A 20,675-nucleotide genomic window follows, 5' to 3' on the forward strand; every position below is an offset into this window, starting at 1 on the left:
AGTCTGTTCTTACAATTTATTGAACATAAGGAATTTGGTCCCCTTCAACCTGAGCGGTCTGACAGTTGTGAAGTAACTCGATCAGGACATTGCACGCCATTTAGTTTTGTTGTGCATCGAGCTTATTGTTGTGCTTGTGAATTTTCTCTTCGAGACCTCCTTTCTTAAGTCCCAACAAGTGATGATTTTCTCTTCCTCAGAAACGGCCATCTTTTAAGCAAATCATTTCGATTCTGGAGTCCATGTCAAATGACACTAACCTTCCCGACCAGTGTAACTCATTCCTGCACAACAAGGCAGAGTGGAGGTAAGTAAGCCTTGCGCCGAGTCATGGCCTCCGGCTTTTTTAAAAAGACCATGACCAGCTTCACTGAAGAAGGGAACTAGTGAACTTGAGGACAGCCCTGGCTTCTAAGCATAACTTAGAGTTTTGTTTTTTATGTTACATTATTTTGGACATCTAATAAGTCCTCCCTTTCATACATAAACAAAAAAGCAATCCTCTACGCTTATACGTCTAAGTATTTGGAAAGAATATTGAACTCACATCTTCTGAGGCAAAAGATAGTTACCAGACATTTCTCTGTACTACAGGGTCCGTGTACTACAGAAGCCTTGGCCTCTGTCCAGTGAGAAATAAAAATACTGTTTGCCCAGGGATTTGCAGAGTACTGTATCTGTTGACGGAGGGGATAGGGAGACTATAAAAACACTTTTAAAAGAAAACTTTTGATGTTCTAAATCCTATTAAATTTTGTCAAGTGTAAACCAAACTTAGTAATGAGAGAATTGTATCGTGAGTGGGAGAAGCAAGCCCGGGACGAGACAGTCGAGCCAGGTCACGTGCTGCAGGAATATAAATAGCATGTTTGGGAGCAGACATTATTCCTCCCTGACTCAGCAGAGACTGAAGTAACTTCTCTCGGCTCCCATAGCCACGGCGGTAACGCGACGCCTTGCGCCACCTGCTGATGCCCAGGGAGTACTGCACGCACTTGGAAAAGGATGGAGTTGTTTACTCCTGTTAGTAGACATTTCCTTGGGCTTTCTGTTTGATAGTGTTTTACAATAACAGTATTATTGTAAACTGTTATTAATATAATATTTATTTTTATTCTTTTGAAATCTCCAGGGCCAATGAGTTAAATGAATTTTTATTTAGGGAAACAAAACACATACTGTCTGAGTGTAGGTATGACAGGTTTTGTCTGGACTTAAATAATTAACAAAACATGTAATAATGTTGTTTCCTACAGTAAGAGGTCAGTGCAGATCTAATCAAATGACTCCTCTTTTAAATCCATGTAAGGGATTATTCTAGTACAAAGACTAACATTTCACAAGACTCATGAGACCCTTTGTGCTGACTTCAGCAGTCTTACCTTAAGAGCGTAGTTCTGCCTCTTAATTTCTGGCTTCTGGTCCCTCAACAGATGCATATTTCTTCCTCGTTCAGAGCCTTGCAAATGCAGTTTCTTCTGTATAAAATTCATCCCTTTCAGTGGCATACCACCCCTGACGCCCGCATCCAACTTGGCTCCTGTTCATCATTCAGACAGCAACTGAAATAACATGTCTTTAGGGAAGTGTTTCTGACCCTGGATGATGAGGTTCCACTGTATGTGTCCGGACAGCATCTCCTTCATAGCCGCGACTGCTATTGGAATGACTATGTAATTCTGTAGTTTGTTGTTTAATCTCTCACCGGCTGAAGTGTAAAAGGGTCAGATCATCTCTTTTGTTCATTACTGTACCTACAGCATCTAGAATGTGCCTTGAACCCAGCAGTGGCTCAATAAATACTCGGGGAAGGAAACACCACGGGGGTAGTAATATTAAAAGACATTACGCTATTACACAAGAGAACAGAAATACGTAAGCTAATTTGTTGACTATAACAAGTGTGCTTCTGACATTCACTCATTCGGATAGTCCGTGAGCCTCCGCGGGGGCAAGGTGCTCGTGTACTGTGCTGTGGTGATCGGAGCACCCCCAGCATGGACTGCGGCGTCTCATGTTGAACTACTACATATAAATATACAAGTAACTTTTTAGGACTATTTTGATAAGTATGATGACAGAGACGTACTGGACATCTGAGACTGTACAACCACGAAATCTAATCTAGTCTGACAGGGGAAGAAAGGATTTCCTGAGATGCTGTTTGATCTGTTCTCCAAAAGATCAGTGGGATTTTAACATTACTGTTGATACCCTTGAGATACAGTATCTCAGATACTATATATCAGAATATAAGGAGGGAGTTGGTAAGTTTTCTATATAAAAATGTGAAAGCTCCATATGGCTAAAAGCAATACCCATCATAAACGTCCGAGACAAATGCCATACTGCTACACAACCTTTTCCCTATATAATAGCTCAGCGGGTCCAGAAGTTTTTGGTCTCAGGACTCCATTACACTCTGAAAAATGATTGAGGACTACAAAGAGCTTTTGTTTCAATGAATTACATCTGTCAATATTTACCATACTCAAAATGAGCATGGAGAAAAAAATGTTAACATGTAGTTATTGATTCATTGAAGAAACAATAAATCCTGCCTCTATATTCAGCCTGTGGCTTTGCCACCTATCATGAATTCTCTGGAAAAGTCTGTATGCTTGTGAGAGAATGAGAGTAGAAAAGGCAAATCCTGTATTAATGTTATTCTGAAAACCAGTTTAACCTCTGGAATCCTTTGAAAAGCTCTCATGCGTCCCCAGATCACACTCTGAAAACCGCTGTAGTAGACAGAGTTACTGTCTTTAAAATAACATTTTAATTATGATCTCATTCTAAAGGAATGAAAGGCATTTCACAAAAGGAGAAATCAGATGGCCAATAAATATGAAAAATAAGTAACTATAAGGGAACATTATTCATTTACCAGATTGGCAAAGATTTACGTTATGAAAATATCCAGCATTATGAACTTTCTATATGTTGCTGGTGAAAATACTGCCTTTCAGACCCTTCCACCACTACCATTTTATCCCTAAGAAAATAAATGGAAAGGTTGTACAAGAATGTATGGACACCCGCTTATTAGCACGGCGTCGTTCGGAATTGCAAACTGGACTGGCAGTGCAATAGAAGATTTTTGGGGTTTTGTGGTTTTTATGTTTTAAAAATGGATGATATCTCCATATACAGAATAGATGGAGCCATTCATGATAATACAGATCTGACAGATGATTTAAAAACAGAGGCTAGGGTCCAGTATGACTGGGATGATTGCAGTTTTTGTAAAATAAACTTACATATATGTGGTATGTGCACACAGAGAAAAGTATCAGAAGGTCCCTGTTAGCAATGGATAATGAAATTATGAGAGAGCAGTTTCTTTTTGGATATCTTTACGTCCTACAAACGTGGACAGTGAAAAGATGAGGAAAATAACGTTGGTTAATAGATTAACATAGTTTAGTAAAAAGCAAACAGTTGCCTCGCTGGCTTCCTCCTGGCTGTCTTTCAGGAACTAGTTAATCCTGAGAGCTGGTGAGAGAAGACCTAGTCATCTTTACCCGAACCACTAAGCCAGTCTGAGAAGTTGCAGAGCTGTTTTAACTGAACTTGGTTAAAACCATGGCGGTAATACTAATAATAGTATTAGTCAAAGTAACAATACACACAGCTGTCGTTCATTGTATTCTTACCAGACGCTTGCACATGGCAATCCTGACTCTTACCACAGATGCAGAATCTGAGGCCTGGACACGCTGGGTCACCTGTCCACGATCACACCATGTGAGACCGAGCCAGTGCGTGGTCTGGCCCCACAGGCCCGCGGTGACACACCGACTGTGCAGTGCTGTTCGTGGACCCGTGGCCAGTGCCACGCCTGCTGCTCATTAGCTTGCAGAGTTCACTTCCTTTGAGCAAAGAGAAATACTATAGAGCACGATCGTTTCGGGTTATGATTAAGGCAAAACATCTACCCCACTCTATGCCACATACCGAAAAGAATTAAATGCATTGTCAGATCATCTGGATATTTCTAAGAACAACACAGACTGTTCTCTTTCCCCTTTTTGGCTGGGGTTTGAAACCACATGACTAGGGTCGAAAGCATGTGTAGGAAATCTGGTGTTTCTGGCAAACGCTTGTTTTCTGGTAGAGCTTCCTTACACATAGACCCGATGAAACACCCTGTTTTAGAGAATTAAATGATTATTCTTAAAATTGTTTTTAAAACTAGGTTATTAAAAGCCACATAAACTGTGTTTTTTCCTTTGACCTAATAGATGATAGGAAAGAAATCTGTCAGGCATTTCCTTGTTCACCATATCTTTTAGCTTCTCTCTCCTTTTATTGACTTATTAGCAATAAGAGCAGTGAGTATTAAGAACAAGAAATGTGTCACCCTAGTGATCATGTCTGCAGTTTTCATTGCCCCGTGTGACTGTCTACAGACCTGTGGTGATCCGCACTGAGCGAGTTGTGCGGTGCTGGGACGGCGTGTTCAGAGCTGGGCCTCTTGGCAGAATGTTTGCTGGCTGTCTTCCTCCTTGGTGATCAGAATATTCTCGCTGTGGCATGCCTTGTTCAAAACAAAAAACAAATCAAAAAATGTAACCTCTGCGATTTGGATATTAGCACAAATCGTTTACTGTATAGCACTACTATACATTATGTCTGTCTATCGTCACGTGTAATACGGCTCTTTTTACAAATTGACCTTAAAAAGATAATTCCAGTTCACTCCCTGCTTTTGGCATTTGGAAAATTGATACGAGGGGAAGTCAACCTTAGTTGGGTTTGAGTTAAGGAAAAAACCTATAATTTTCAGCAACTAAAAGACTTTTTTAAAACACTTCCTAGAACAGGAAGGTGATCCACGTGCATCACGATTTGATGCAAAACAACGCGTGCGCCACGCAGGGGGCAGTGAGGGCGCGGCTGTCCTGATGCCCCGGTGCCCGCGCCGCCTCCAGCCCCCGCTGCAGACGCGGGGCGCCCGGGGGAGCAGTGCTGGACGTGCTCAGCCTGAGCACGGGGGTTGAGGAAGCACACTTTACTCAGTGTTTGGTTTTCCGTGTCACAGCTTTCGGCTTAACTGTTGATCTGTTTTCCGGAAGGGCTCACAACCACAGTCGGCTCCCAGAGCTGAAACTTAGCTTAAGAGACGAGTGGGCTCGAATGTGCCGGCCCTACACCGAACAGAGCCGGGGCACACTGCGTCTGTCTGGCAGGGTGCGGGTGGCCGGGCCAAAGCACCGTGCGGACAGCAGCCCCAGGCCCCGGCCCTCTACCGCCGAGCGTGCCCGGCTCTGCTGCCTCCTTCCGTCGCCCGCTTACCCCCCCCCCCCCCCGATTCCCAGGGTGGCTCATCCTTCCTTTGTTACCAAAGTTTCACCTAAGTTTTTCCACAGTGATTTTCTCCCCTCAATCCTCCATCTGGAAAATAAACACAAACTCATCTGTGAATGAGCATAATACTCTTGTCAGAAATGCCCAGAAATATAAAACATGGATTTTATGACCGTCGTAATTCTGGAAGATTGCTGATTTAGTGCCTTTCTTTAGGGTCTGTAGTGTGACTCTACTTCTGTCATTGTTATTTTCAAATGGCACCAGGAAAAGGGCTGGGGTTGTTGACAGCAGATGCTTTTACACTCACTCGCGACCTCCCTGGCCCCGCGGTGTACCTTTCAGACAACTGGTGAAGTGCCAGGCCCAGATCCAGACCCCCCTCAGGAGCTGTTCCCTGTCTTGGATGTCGCCAGTTAATGCCCACAGCTTTCTTGTTTTCATTTCGTTCTCATCCACAAGGGCACTGGAGTAAGCTGCCCGTCTAGTCTAATTTTCCCTGGAGACAAATAGGCAGCTTTGGGTTACACATATCCATTCACTTACGTCTGGGGCAGTACCTCCCATCGTCAGGGTCCCAGCCAGCCTCACGCCGTGGGTCCGGCGGGTCTGTCTCAGTGGCACCCGGAAGCAGCACTTACAGCTAACCTTCAGCCGTCAGCTGCTTCCAGGCCTTTCAGACCCCCAAGGGAAGGAACTTCCAGCTACTGAGACACACACACACACACACACACACACACAGTGACGGCCCTGAAGGAAGAAGACAGCTTGTGTTGAGCCATGTCAGCAGTTCACTTTCTACAAAGGACAGGTTCCTAGAACTGGACATATCCCCAGGGGTGAGCTTGGTCAGCCTACAGAGAGACTGAGGCGGGAACTTCCCAAAAAAAAAAAAAAATGACGAGACTTTGAAAGAATCTTAGAGTTCATCTGGCCCACACTTGCCTGTTTATAAAAGTCACCTGGGTCTTTTATTAAATAACAGAAATTCCTAGGCCCCACCCCCCCTACTGAATCATGAGCTCTAAGGAAGGGGCCTAGGAATCTGTGTTTTGTTGAGTACTTGTTAACAAGCTGCCGGGTAGTTACTAGGATCAGGCCGGTTGGGGAACCGATTTAAGATAATCGTCGCCCCCTCTAGCAGAGGAAACCGGGTCAATCAGTTGATGAGGCACCCAGCTAGGGAAGAGGTGAACGTGAATTTGCTGGCGATGGGACATGGAGCACCTAACCTGAATATCATTTTCCCCATCTCTTTATATGGGGTTAGAACCCGTTGCTTGGGGTCATGTGTAATAGCGCTAAGCTGTACAGGGCTACTTGAATGTCAGTGTTCGCTAAATAGCGAGACCAGCACGTGGCCCCATAGCTTAGGCCCTACCAGTGGGTCTCCGATGCTTCGTTAAGGAAGGACTTTGCACTTTTCCTAAACTAGAAACTACCTCTTGATTTTGTAGGATATGACAGATTTCTTATTCTCCGTTCTTATTTACTGTTTGGTTTAGAAGCACAAGTTTTTCCAACCTCACAGAGAAAAAGGATCTGATTTATGGTTAGGGAGTGGGGGACAAATAGGAGGAAGGTGGTCAAAAGGCATAAACTTCTAGTTACAAGATACATAAGTCCAAGGAATGTAATGTACAGCATGACTACAGTCTAATGTATTATTTATGAGAAAATTGTTCAGAGAGTCTATCTTCGAATCCTCATCACAAGAAAAATTTTTTTTTGCTTTTTCTGTATGAGATGATGAATGCTAATGAAATTGATAGCGGTCATCATTTCACAGTATGTGTAACTCAAAGTAGTATGCTGTACACAAACTTCCAGAGTGGTGTAGGTCCGTTATATCTCAATGAAACTGGTGAAAAATAAAAGCACAAATGTTAGCCTTTCACACTGATTAAGCATTCTGATGAACCACTAAGCGCTTAATAACTCTTGAGCAAAGCTGAGACTTAAACCAGTCATCTCTGTGCAGGTGCGAAATTGAAGCAACCCTGGAGAGGCTGAAGAAACTCGAACGGGACCTCAGCTGTAAAGAGCAGGAGCTCAAAGAACGGGAAAGACGTCTGAGGATGTGGGAGCAAAAGCTGACGGAGCAGTCCAACACCCCGGTGAGTGCTCCCAACAGGGTAGCTCAGCCCCCCACTTAGAAGATGGAGCCTAGCGGGCAGCATGGCAGCCCTCTCCCCGCCCCCCCCCAAGCTCCTCACTTTCTGCCTTCTGCCTGCACGGGAAAGGGGCTGCGTTTACACGCAAGCAGCACGCAGATCTAATTTCAATTAACAAAATGTCAGAAATTTAAAAGAAAAGCTTAGCCTATTTCTGGCTCTTTCTCTAAGAACTGTTATTGTCAGTGTGTTTGTATATTAGAATTACAAAAATAAAATGCAGTGTATTTTCATACCATCTGTTAGATCTCCAGAACATGTGCCTAAAGGCTGATTAACTCCATGGAGTCCATCAGTAATTAATAAGCATAAGGCCAAGGCAGCTAGCTGTCTAAGAGTCTTGATGTGGCAGAACTTAACCAAGGTTTCCTTCTAAAAGAAAGCAAACTTAGTGACATATAAATGACAAGCATTAATATTCCTCACTCGATGTAGTGTTATAATCATTGCAGCAAAAGATTAGAAAAAGACTTCCCTTGGGACAAGGCTCCAGTATTTACTACACTTAGGAAATACCTTGGTTTTCTTCCAAGTCTTCTATTTAGAGGAAAATAAAGATTCTTTTTAAGGATTTCGCTAGTTAAATATTTAGCTTGCGCCTATATCCTGCCATGATATATTAAAGTCTAATCAAATTTCAGCATTCTTCCCTGTTGTAATGATTTATCATTTCAGGAATTAAGTTTATCACTGGCTTTTTCAGGGTTTTTAATGGGTAATGTTTGTCCACTTTAAAATCACAAGTAATGGTAAGATTAGAGGTAAACTTGTTACATATTTTAAATTCATTTTTGATAGTTGCTGTGGCAGTTATACCAAAAAAATACTTAAGTGCACTTTATGATCCTCAAAAAGCTTTCCTATTTTTAAAAGCCTTAATCTTCATTAAGCAGCCAGTGCCCAGTTGCAAAGCATTTTCCAGTGCCTAAAGAATAAAATAGTTTGCCTCCTTTTCCAGTTCATGTGGAGAAGCGACCAGATATCCGAAAAAGGGAAAAACAGTGAAGTTAAATGTTTATTATCAGATTTAACTTTTTCCAAAGTGACTCTGGCTGTGCAGGGATTTCCAAAGTAAGAACTGAATTGCTATACAAAACGCTGCCATGGGACATTAAAAGGTTCCACATTTGTAAGTTCAGTGAATTTAACTTGCCCCTCGAGAAGGAGGTCGAGGGAAGCCTCCTGTTCTGGTTGAATTGGTACCAACCGGCAGACTCAGAAAGCACTGCCCTAAGGGTCTGCAAGGAGCACTGCTTCTCCCAGAGCTGAGCAGAGTCAGAAACATGGCTGTCTCCTGAAGGCTGAGAGGTGGGGTTTTTGGTTCTTTTTTTTTTTTTTTTTTAAGTACATTGAAATCTTAAGCTATAAAGCACTGCATGGCTTGACTCCTTCTAAATGTAGCATTGTAAGAAAAAACTTTAAACTACCTATTACAGTATGCCTTAGAATCTTTCTTTGGTTTATTGGCATTAGTTTTGCTAAGAAATCGTGGGCTGCCTTGCACACATTATTGCTATTAGTAACATAGTTGTGTAATAAATAATGAAACCATAGGGGAGTGCTCAGTAGGGTGTATGCCTGCATTTTAACTCCAGAAAACTTTCTGTAAAGGAACCGCTCTGAAGGCTACCATCTAACAATGGACAGCATGAAGCATGATCTCAGAGATTTTCTTCCTTTTTTTTTAAACCTACGAGGCTAAGTTTTTCTTACAGTATTTGCTTTTTAATGTCTCTTCTGCTTAGAGCTGGTATTTCTGAAGGAAAGTTTGTGCTCAGGTATTTCTAAGTAGGTATTTTCTTTTATCCTTACATCAATTTCTAGTTGACTTTAAATGAGGTTTCCGAGAGAAAGATAAAATAAACCTTTTAAAAAGAAAGTAGCTGGAGGCTTAGGCTTTCCGTGTGTATGTAGCCTCATCTTAATTATAAAAGAAGTTTAACATTTATGTAACTTCATAAAAAATGGAATTATTGGATTTATTTCAAGGAAGGACACTATTTTCTTTCCTGAAATGAAAACAGTAGTTGAAAGTATTTGGGAAGATGAATTCTCCAAACATAAATACGAACAATGTTTATTTTTTAATTGTTGTAGCTTGATGTAAAAATTTTCTTTTCGAAATAAAAACTTATTTGAGAGACATCTGTTGAGAATTTAACATAACGTGAGGAAGGACCTATGAAGTAATAAATCAGCAACAAAGCGCTCCCTAAGAGAATCGAACAATTGAAAACAAATCTGAAAGGCTGGGAAGTTCGGCTGCAAGGAAAGTAATATCCTGTTTCCAGTGTTAAAGGATATAAAGCAATTTTTTTTCTTCCATATAACTGGTACCGCTAAAAAGCAGAAGCATATGAAGTTCTTATTGAGCTAACAACTTTGGAGATCTTTTCCTAATAGAGTAAAATATTTTTAAAAAAACTCAACTCCAGGGGGCGCCTTGTCAGCTAAGTTGGAGAAACATGAGCCTCTTGATCTCTCGGGGTCAGAAGTTCAAGCCCCACATAAGGTGTAGCGATTACTTGGGGGAAAAAAAAAAGCAAGCTTAAAAAAAGAAAAAACCCAAAACTCCAATTTAAAAATTAGGAAATTGGCCTTAAAATATATCTTTACACCCAGGATGTAAAGATTATCCTATATGTTACCTGTACATTGTTTATCATAAATTTACCAATATTTAAGCAACACCAAAAAATATAAGCCTCAATTTGCTTATTCCTCAAAAGAGGAGGCAGTAACACTTTTTAGATGCTGACGATTCTACCTCTGAAATGAGTATGATCAACATTTATGGGGATAGGTTAGCTGTTCAAAATAATTACGTAAGGTAGAAAATAGATGTCAGTATCCACTGTGAGAGGGGGAATTCCTAGAAAACAAATTCTGCTAAAAGATGAACACTTAGAGAATAGAGCAAGAGGTAACAGTCTAAATTAATGCTAATTTCCTCTCCTCCCAGTTCTCATTTGTATTTACATACTTATTACTTAAGTATTAGACATCTAGAATTTGTTCACAAGTGAATCATAAGTTGCATAACTAGTTTTATATCTAGCTGTAATAAATAATAAACGGAAACCAGTGAATTCTAGACTCAGTTTTAGTTTAGAGTCAAATAGTAATCTAGATAAAAAGGAGATTAATGGCCCAGAAGGGTACTGACTACTGAACTGCTTTCATGCCTTCTCTTTTATTCTTTGGTACAAGGTTTCCTGATTTTTTTACTTGAGATTTAATCTCTACTTAATTTCTTTTTTAAATTAATAGTTACCTAAATGTTTCTGTGAAAGTGAAATTGGGAAAAATTAAGTGCAATCCTCGAAACTATTTTGTTTTAAGTGAAATGAGGGCTTAAAACTTGCGACTTCCTTCCCGTTTGAAATCTGGCCTGCTGTGATGCTTTGCAAACTTTGGGTTGTGATTTACTCCGTCATGTACAAATGATGGCAAATATGCTGGAGCCAAACCTGCCATTAAACAAATTCTCACCTAATTCCCCACATTCATTTATTTCACTAATCATTTACCTTCTGTGCGGCACCCACTAATTTTGTGGTATCTACTTCCTTTATTTAAATTGGTCCTAATTTCTCTTTTTACTTCTGTCCTTTCTTCCCTCATGATAGCTTCTCTTGCCTCTTGCTGCAAGAATGTCTGAGGAGTCTTACTTTGAATCTAAGACAGAGGAGTCAAACAGTGCAGAGATGTCATGTCAGATCACAGCAGCAAGTAACGGGGAGGGCCATGGCATGAACCAAAGTCTGCAGGCCATGATGCTGATGGGCTTTGGGGATATCTTCTCAATGAACAAAGCAGGAGCTGTGCTGCATTCTGGGATGCAGATAAACATGCAAGCCAAGCAGAATTCTTCCAAAACCACATCTAAGAGAAAGGGGAAGAAGGTCAACATGGCCCTGGGGTTCAGTGATTTTGACTTGTCAGAAGGTGACGATGATGATGATGATGACGGTGATGAGGAGGATAATGACATGGATAATAATAGCGAATGAAAGCAGAAAGCAAAGTAATAAAATTGAAAATGTTTGGAAAAACGAAAGAAACTTGCTCAGTCTGTACAACAACCAGTAAGGAGGTAGAAAACTAATAAGCACCGAATTTTTAGGCCAATCACATTTCTATGACAGTCATTTCTTTAAAGATTTTACTTTTTTTTTTCCTGCTTACAGACAAATGGGGGGTGGGGGGAGTTAAGCCAGAAAGGTGTATTTACTGAGTCAGCAGATGTGGTGCCTGATTATAGAAATTTATGATTCTATCACAATATAGTATTTTAACTAACTACATTCTGGCTTTTTTAAACAAATACTTTAACGTTTGTATTGGATTTGATTTATTTAATTGCTTAAGAAGACTTACATTTTGAGAAAGCCCTCTTACCTCCTCATTCTTCTTTGACACTGATTTTCCTGTAACACACTACATTTTTTTTTCTTATGGTAATACACTGTACTGCCAGAAATAATTGATAGTGACTACAAAATCTAACAATAAAAAAATTGAGATGCAAGAAGGCTATAACAAATACTCTTCAGAAGTACCGAAATGCCAAGAATTTTCAATACTTAATGGCACAGCTACTCACAGTAAAACCTGAGAGATGATCTCAACGGTACACTGGAAGAAGACATCCTCTAAGTTGAAACCAACAGCAGATGTTGCAGGCTTTCATACCAGCGCTAGCCCTGGAAGCTTCTGAACACCACACTACCATCTAAGCTTAGTTTATAAAAGGAGAAGGAGATGGTCTTGAAGAGCTACTTGCAGGCAGCACGAGTGCTCACACACACCCGCTCTGCACCCCCACTGGGGTGTGCGTGTTTGTTCTCCCGAGGGGCAGGGGCGTCCTGGGTTCTAAACAGGTGTATAGAGGTTTTAAAGAGGGAACTAATGATTCTGAAAGGAATGGCAAAGATAAGTTATACTTACTGAGACAGAAGTACCAGATGAAGGCTTCTTTTTATATCATATCCAGCCTTCCAGAGTTGTCTTTTTTTTTTTCTTTGAACCCTGTCTCAGCCATGCCAGTGTTAAAGGGAATGTAGGTGCCGCTCCGAAAACCTAGTTTGCCAGAGAAATAGTCTCGGAATGTTATCATATATGTCAAAGCTTGTTTAAACTATAAAACACTGATTAAAAAGACCACAAAACATTTGTAGTCCTACACACACACACAGAAAGGCAAAGGCACAAAAACTTTTTTCAGCCTGTATTGGAAAGAAGTGCCATTCATTTGACTATTAAACTAAAATACTTCTGGTGGGTCTTTTTATGGGAAATTTAAGAAAGGATATCATCCTAGATATTATCTAATACTATTTCCAAGTATATTCAGTCATAAAAAGCCTCCTGAAATTTGAAACATGACATGCTTCTAATCCCTATTAACAGCTGAAAAATATCACAAAACTATCAGTTCGCTGTGGCAGCTTTATTTGGAGAAAGATAACTATTAAAATGTTCTGGGTGTGAAATGTAGAACAGTCTCTCTACCACAGTGATAAAGAGAAGAATCTAGAGTCAAATTGGGATTCAACACTGCTGTGCAATCTGTTAAAAATTATTTAACCTCTGTGTGTGTCTGTGCTCATTTTTGACATGGGAGTAATAACAGGACCCACTTCAGAGGATTCAAAGGATTATTGTAGGGATTGAATGAAATAATACATGTAAAGCACTTAACACAGTACCAGGCCCATGGGAAGTGGTCCATTAATTTTAGCCAGTGAAAAGATACTAAAAATATAAGGAGTTACAGTAACCTGGAAAACTAAGCGATCAATTTCAAGTCATGTTTGTTGAGTAGTAGGAAATGGAAGTTATAAAGAATAGCTTTCGGGAAAGATAAAAGAGAACATTCTTAGAATATAAACTATATGAACAAATGTAATCTGGTGCTCTTTGAAGACTACGTACCTGAGGTGTTTGCAGGCCCTGCTACCACCCACAGACGAAGCAGAACCAGAACAGGTGGAGCTTTCCCTAGGGGATGGGCTCCCTAGGACCCAGTGTGGCACGCCTCCATCTGTGCAAGCACGGATACACGCGCCCCACTAGCTAGTGCCGGCGGCACCCAGGCACGGACACGGCGCAGCCAGAGACGTGCTCCCTCACTCACGCTGAGCCCCCCACGCAGAGCATCCGGGAGCAGAGCAGAGGGATGGTGGGCAGCTCCCGACTCCGCGGCCTGTCCTGGGGCGCGGTTGTCTGGCCAAAGAGGAAGCAGTTTAAAAGCCTCCTGCACATCTTTCTGGGTAAACATAAAGCCGTTTGTCCCACAGATATTCACTGAGCCCTGCTCTGTGCCAGGCCCTGTTCTAGGGACCCTCTAGAGGGGAATGTTCGCGCTCACAGAGCACCCACGCCAGCGAGCGGAGAGCCTGACCGTCAACAGAACAAATGCGTTATATGGTACAGAAACGTGTGACGAGTGCAAGCTGAAAAGGGGAGCAGGGAAGAGGATCACACACACAGGGGAGTGCTGCAGAGTTCACAGCGTGGGCATGGAAGGGAGTCTCTGGGCTAATTTTGGGATCTGTGCCTTTATGTAAGAATGTAAACCCTGTCTCATGTAAGAATCATCAACAAAATCAGAACATATAAACAGAATGACACTGACATTTTTCTTCACTTACATATAAGCCTATTGTAATTACACATAAACTTTGGTGCATTAATGAAAGTAGCCAATTAGGGCCAAAAGAGAAAGGTAACAGGACTCTCTCTACGCAGACTGAGGTTTACCATTAATGAGGTAGTATTTCCCCCATCTCTCAACCGCTGCCATTTTCCTCACCAGTATTCCAGAGATGGTTGTAGCCCAACACTCCACCAAGAAGAAACCTCAGGGATTTAGGATACAGCAGAATTGAAAGCTTCAGTGATAACGTTTGAAATTGTTCTCCACCTGGAATCGAAATTACCACACGGCATTATTTTACTCTCTGTTCCAAATCAGTGTCTTTCTATGGTTTTGAACATCCCTAAAATCTGAATTGTATAAACAAAATTTTAAAGTGGTCTCACTCCATCTGTGAAGATTATTTAGACTCTATTATTAGTTTTATTACTTTTTAAAAGATCTGTTTATTACACAGAATTTCTAAAGATAATTGTGCAGCTTCTAATTCACTTTTCAGATCAGTTTTTGAAATGGCAAATTATTGATGCTGGATGTATTTCCAATTATTTGACTCACAAGAATGTACATTTATAAAGAGAATAATGAAAGAAACCCTAAGAAATTTAAAGATTCAAAATGGTAGTTGAAACTCTGAGTTGTGGTAATTAATTGTCAGAGCCATACAACTAAAAATATAAGTACTCTTTTTCATCTTTTTTTTCTGTATTCATAAAGTCGAACGTACAGAATCTGAGGGCGCCCCACCAGCCACTCTCGTCTGGGGCCCCTCATGGTGTTGGCGAGTGCGGGGGCAGAGTCTGGGTGATCACGGGGCCTGGGGGTGTGTTGCGTGCCCAGCGCCAGGGGCAGCCCTGCCCAGGGAAGAATTCCGTCCACTGTACCAACAGCGTTGGCCCTCCCTCCACTGAGAAATCTGCTAAACCTGGCAGTTTTAGAGTTCGACATCTCATTCCTCCCCCTAAACAAACTTGCTCAAGTCAAAGGATGCAGCTTCAAAATGACAACTACCACACACTCTGAATTGTATAGGTTGGTGACATTTATCTTAAATCCCCACTTGCGGAAAAATGGTTTCTTTCCCCTGAAGAATGCTGGTGGAAACTTTATAAAACAGCAAAATTTACCTGGGGGAGGGGTCACTCTCCTAGTACGCTACTTCCAAAATCAATAAAACACACATCACTGAGGGAGCCACAGTTCTGCAGAGCAGCGAGGTGACTTTAAAAGGACTCTCTGTTGAAGCAAAATCACATTTTAATATTTTACATTTAATAAGCCAGGGGAAGGGGCTGAAGGCACAGAGGCACATTTGTTTTGGATGCTCCGGGAAAGTGGAGGGCCAGCGTTCAGCCGGTGACTTTTAACAGGCAGCAGATCCGTTAGACCTCAGCTGAGGTATTCAAAACCGATCCGCGTGAAAATCAGGGAACCCGAGGTAAGATGAGGGCGAGAGGCAGGATGACTTCTCACAGCACTAGGACGGATATCACTTTATTTTTCAGCGTGCTCGCTGGAGCCGTGAGCATTTCATCAAAGATCATCTTAAAAGCTATTCTGACTTAAATATTGATACCCTTTTTGGTTTTCGGTAACACTAGACTCGCCACAGGCCTGTTACACCGAGCAGTGTCTCACCACACACGTTAGTAACAGAGCCTCGTTTTTCTATAATCAGGCACCTTTTGCTGCTTTGGAGTCAGACTGTTTTCCTGTTCCCACTTAAGCACTTCCAGAAGGAAGAATGTGTTCTGTTCTTTGGGTTGTGGCATCGCCTGCAGCATTTCTGTGATGGGGAAAATGTGTACCAGGGACTAGCAGCGATCCCTCGGGCTGCCACGGAGTTGCGCCCTGGGGCCTGGGAGGAGCTTTCTGGCATGCGGTTATTGACTTTACAACTAGCGTTGAAGCACCTACGTTGATTATTTTATATAATGTGCAGAATAGTTTATTTTTTAACGTCAGATACAGTACACTGCACATACTGCTTTTGCACTCTTTTAAAAAATTTTGTACTACATAGAAAATATTTATATTCTTTGAGTGTGCGCTTTGAATAGAGGATGGCATTATCACTTTTTTTTTTTTTTAAACAAAACCTTTTTCCTCAACTATTCTATTACAATGTTATTCTGAGCAAATCTTATGCCAAATATCTTGTATCGTGTTTGTATGGACGAACATTTCACTCGTGTGTGGTAAGACGACCAGTTACCGATTTCGTAGTTGGAATTTGATATTCCAGCACACAGTCCACCATGTATTCAGAAATCCAAGTTGGTGTCATACATTTCATTTTGATGTGAACTTTTCTTTGCTTTTCTTTGTTTTAAGACTCCATTTTGCAATAAACGTTTTGACAGTAAATCCCTTTGTTATGTGTTGCTGTGTATATCAGATCTTCGTTAAGACTGGATTCCCAACATCTTGGAAGGAATCGCTGTCACACGCACACACACGAATGTGGGGTTTTCTCTCCCGAAATCAGTTGGGTGTAAATAACGAATTTGTAAAACAATGGGGCAGTCACGAAGTGGATTTTTTTTTTTTTTATCCCCAAAGAACGAAAGGCTTAGAGCGCACCCTACAGCAGGTACACTGACATGCTAAGGAGGTACAGAAAGCGTAAAGGAAATGGTAAAGCACGATGTGGCTGGAGATCACTAACTTACCCCCGTCTTGCCCGATTCAAACCGTCTTGGAGCAGTGCCTAGTTCCAGCCTTCCTCTCACTGGTCTCTGCAAGCCTGGGGCACGAATCCTGCCGGAGGGATTATCACACTGGATCTTTGCCTTCCCCTTGTCCCGTCTTGATGAGCCACCCTCGGGGGCTAGAGAACTCTTCCCCTCTCCTTTTGACCCTAAAACCAAATACGTTGGTTTTGATTAGTTGTTACGTTTACAACCATGTAAGAAATACTTATCTATTTTGTTTAGCACACCATTTGGGAATTGTATACAAAGCAAAACACTACACGTGCCGCACTCCCTACAGAGGCTAGTCTTGATGCAGGGGAATATTTCTGTGACTGGGTCTGTTGTTCCTTGCACTCTTCAAAAAAGTGCCTTGTTTCACATTGGTTTCTGTGATGGGAAAGGGAATGACACAGTTCTGCAGCTGTATTCAGCCGCCCTGGGAAGACAACACTTGTCGTGTATTTTCTGTGATCAAATTCAGTTTTAGATTTTCTTCAAGTCATTTTCCTTTCTGCATCATTGAAGCAGGTGAGTGCATGTGATGAAGCCGACATATGTCAAGTATTTCAGAGGAGGAGAGGGGCAATCCTAAGGGAACTAGGGCACACGGGGGTAGCAGGGTACACACAGGATAGCAGTGATTTATACCCTTGCAGCTTAGCCATAATATTCAAACTGTACACATTCAAATACATTGTACTTGTGGGTGTTGTGGGTTTTTTTTTTTTTAAATCTGCTTTTCTCCCTAGATTTTAACCATTGCTAGAGAGAATGTAAGCATTTTAAGCAAAGCTGTTAAGCATTTCCCCTTTATCCTCCAACATGTCCACACTGCATGCAGTCTCCAGTGAGGCAAACATGCCCTCCTTTCCTCTTCTCCCCCACACCACTGCCGGTGTTTGGCCTTGTTGCTTCTCGCCCAGAATCACTTCTCTATCCCTTGCCCTATAGTACCCAGCTCAAGCCACCATGCCTTCCGTTCCCCCATCTTAGTCTATGAAACCCTTGCTTTTCCGTGCTAAACCCAGAGAATTGAGCGTTTTAGTAAATGTACCTTGCAGTTGTATCCATTCAACAATATGGTTCAACAAAAATTTACCAAGGATTGTATGCCAGACACTAAGTAAACCGGCATGGAGGTAGCCTTGAACTCCTCCATCTATAATCCCTATCTATTTCACCCCCAATTAAATTAAAAGCCGCTGGAAGGGAGGGGCATACTTTTCCTAACAGGGATTTGTGCACATGAGTTCAAAATATTTGCAGATTAGAAGGATTAACTCACCCACCCTCTAATTTTTAGACTAATAGGAAAAGCAACAAAATTCAACTTCTTTTCTTCAACTTATTCACAAAACAAGTAACTCTAACAAAGGTTGAAAGACACCTTGCCATGTTATCTTATGAGCAATTCAACCATTCTGGCAAGGTAAGTTAGTTAAAGCTAATGGCTCTGGCCAACTTGAATTCCAGGCCCCAGTTGTTGGGGTTTTTTTTGTTTTTTTTTTTTCTTTTTTCAGATTCTGTAGGCATGTCTCATTTAGTCTATGGCCACGGGCATATACTGAAGTGAGTAGCTCTCTGGCTTTGAAAATGATGCAGGCCAAAGTTCTGTAAAGTCATCTTTCGTGTCTATACCTGATAGGGAAGTTAGGTGAGTTTTCCCTCACAGCAAACTCTGCAACTTGGGTTACTTGGGACAGAGTCCCATTTCACTTGTCCTTCATCCGTGGGTCCTAATATTTGGTTAATGCGAGTGAGTCATTTGGTTAAACACTTAGAAATTCTCCCGTAAAAAGAAGCATATAAGTCATCGGATTACCAAAGGGTTGCTTTGGAATTTTCCTTAATAACCACATGATCCTCATGTTGACTGGGAATTCCAAGGGAGGCTCTGGTATGTGGCAAACGTCAGAAACTCCTTGACTGCCAAGCCCCGTTGCGGGAGGTGTGTGTGCCCAGTACCAAGAGAGGACAATCTCAAGATCTCTGGTACCGTTGCCACAGCTCACCAAGTGCAAGGAATTGTTCCAGAGAAGCTGGTGCCGGTGGTTGGCTTCTGCGGGCACAATGCCTGGAGCACTGAGAAATTCCCCATAAGGTCAGGAGAGGTGCTTTCCATTCAACCTAACCTGTAGGAGGAACCAAGTCAGAGCAGCAGCCAAAGCCTAACATGGGAAGACAAGGGATAAACCAAAAAGACAATGATAATATTGCTTTTGTTTTTCACTGCATTCGTATTTCCCATGCAGCTGCTGCCCTCCTTTGAGATTGGCTCGTGGACTGAAGACGACGTGGTAAGCTGGCTTCTGTGAACACCTTGTTTGGCCCAGACAGGTGGTTCAGACATTTATCCACAAGTTACAAATGCAGCCAGAGGGGTCTGGGCCTTAGGAAAGTCTAACTAGGAGAAGTTGACAAATTCCTTGTTTTTCTATTTTTAATGCAGTAATGACTTAAAATAAGGCCTCACGAGCAAAGCAACTATCTCTTCAAATCTTACAAGAGGATTCCACCTCCCTATTTGCTCTGAAAGGTATTCCAGAATACTATTGTGAATACCAATGACAGCCTTAAAGGAGCGATCCAGGATATCAAATGAACATATGTGGAAAAAAATTGGTCTTAAATTTTCCTAAAATACCAGGGATGGACTTGAATCACAGCGGAGAAAGATCTGGTAAAGGCAATGCTAGCTGGGATCCTGCCGAACTGGGTTTCCTTCCTACCTCAGGCCTGTTTGAAAGTGACAGGCTCCTCTTTACCCTGGCCTTCCCAAGGAGGAACGGCCACGAGCTCCCAGACATTCTCTGCAGCTGGAGCCAGCGGATGAGGACAGATGATTTCAGTCCAAAGGAAGTTCTATACCTTACACTTGGGTAGAAACCCTAAGGGGCAAATCCTTCTTAGCCTGTTGCATCTCTCTGTTTCTTTAGTGAAAGGTCCAGAGAATTCTTGATCAGAGGCCTCAGGGGCTTATGCCTGTCCAGGTCCACTTTATATGCTCAAGGTATCATTGTATGAAAAACAGCTGTAATGCCAGCGTTAGTAAGCCCCCACCCCAGGGAACAGACCAGACGCCACAGTGTACAAACTCACTGCTAGAAACTCTTGGGAAGCTCTGTTTACCTAACTCAACCTGGTTTCTGGACTCGGGCATTTCCCTCCCTGCCTACTGTATTCTGGTGAAGTAACACTGCTTTCAACGTTAGCTAACTTCTTTGGTTTATCGTATAAGGTGAGAAAACTTGGCACCACTTGCCTCCACTTCTTCCCATTCATTGGGCCTCCTTGACTGTAAAGGTCTCCCCAGCCCTGCTTAACAAGGAAAAAGAACCTAGGATCTCCTTTATTCATGGGCCTGGATAGAATCTCTTTATGCCCAGCTGCAAAGTTGGCCCATCTCATTTGAGAAGAAATTTTTTTAAAAGCACTGAGCTCTAACAGTTATTTTTAGTCTTTGCTCTGAGGTCGAGGGGTTTCCAAGCCATGTAAATAAAATCCCAGGGTCAAGGGCTCCCCAGAGAATAGCTGGGACTGGGTCTGGCCTCCCTTCTATCTATATGAGAGGCTACCAGTAAACATGTGCCAAGTAAAATTCAAGGACTGAGGGTCACTGGGTCCAACTTCATTCTATACAGGAAGCTCCGAGCTTTAACTTCTCGTGGGTCACATAGCTACTTCCTGACCAGGTCTAGGGCCTAGAACACAGGGCACATTCTGCCCACTCTTTTGTCCACAGCTCTGTAGTCCCTGTTCCTCATACAATTCCTGAGGAAACCAGTACTGCTCAGCAACCCCGGGGACCACCGGCACATAAAGAGAAAAATATTC

At 42.0% G+C, this 20,675-nt stretch overlaps 1 protein-coding gene across 2 annotated transcripts in view; it reads left to right on the forward strand.

Moving 5' to 3' along the window:
• Positions 1-20,675, forward strand: part of MAP3K20 (mitogen-activated protein kinase kinase kinase 20) — a 170,028-nt gene that overhangs the window by 118,413 nt on the left and 30,940 nt on the right. For both annotated transcript variants that reach the window (XM_045779685.2, XM_045779680.2), the window contains exons 10-12: positions 201-307; positions 7,292-7,427; positions 19,094-19,138. In XM_045779685.2, the coding sequence (XP_045635641.2) occupies positions 201-307; positions 7,292-7,427; positions 19,094-19,138 (288 nt within the window). The remainder of the gene's footprint in view (positions 1-200; positions 308-7,291; positions 7,428-19,093; positions 19,139-20,675) is intronic.

The sequence above is a fragment of the Ursus americanus genome, chromosome 1, assembly GCF_024610735.1.
Source record: "Ursus americanus isolate L20-20 chromosome 1, mUrsAme1.1.p, whole genome shotgun sequence".
Classification (NCBI taxonomy): Eukaryota; Metazoa; Chordata; class Mammalia; order Carnivora; family Ursidae; genus Ursus; species Ursus americanus.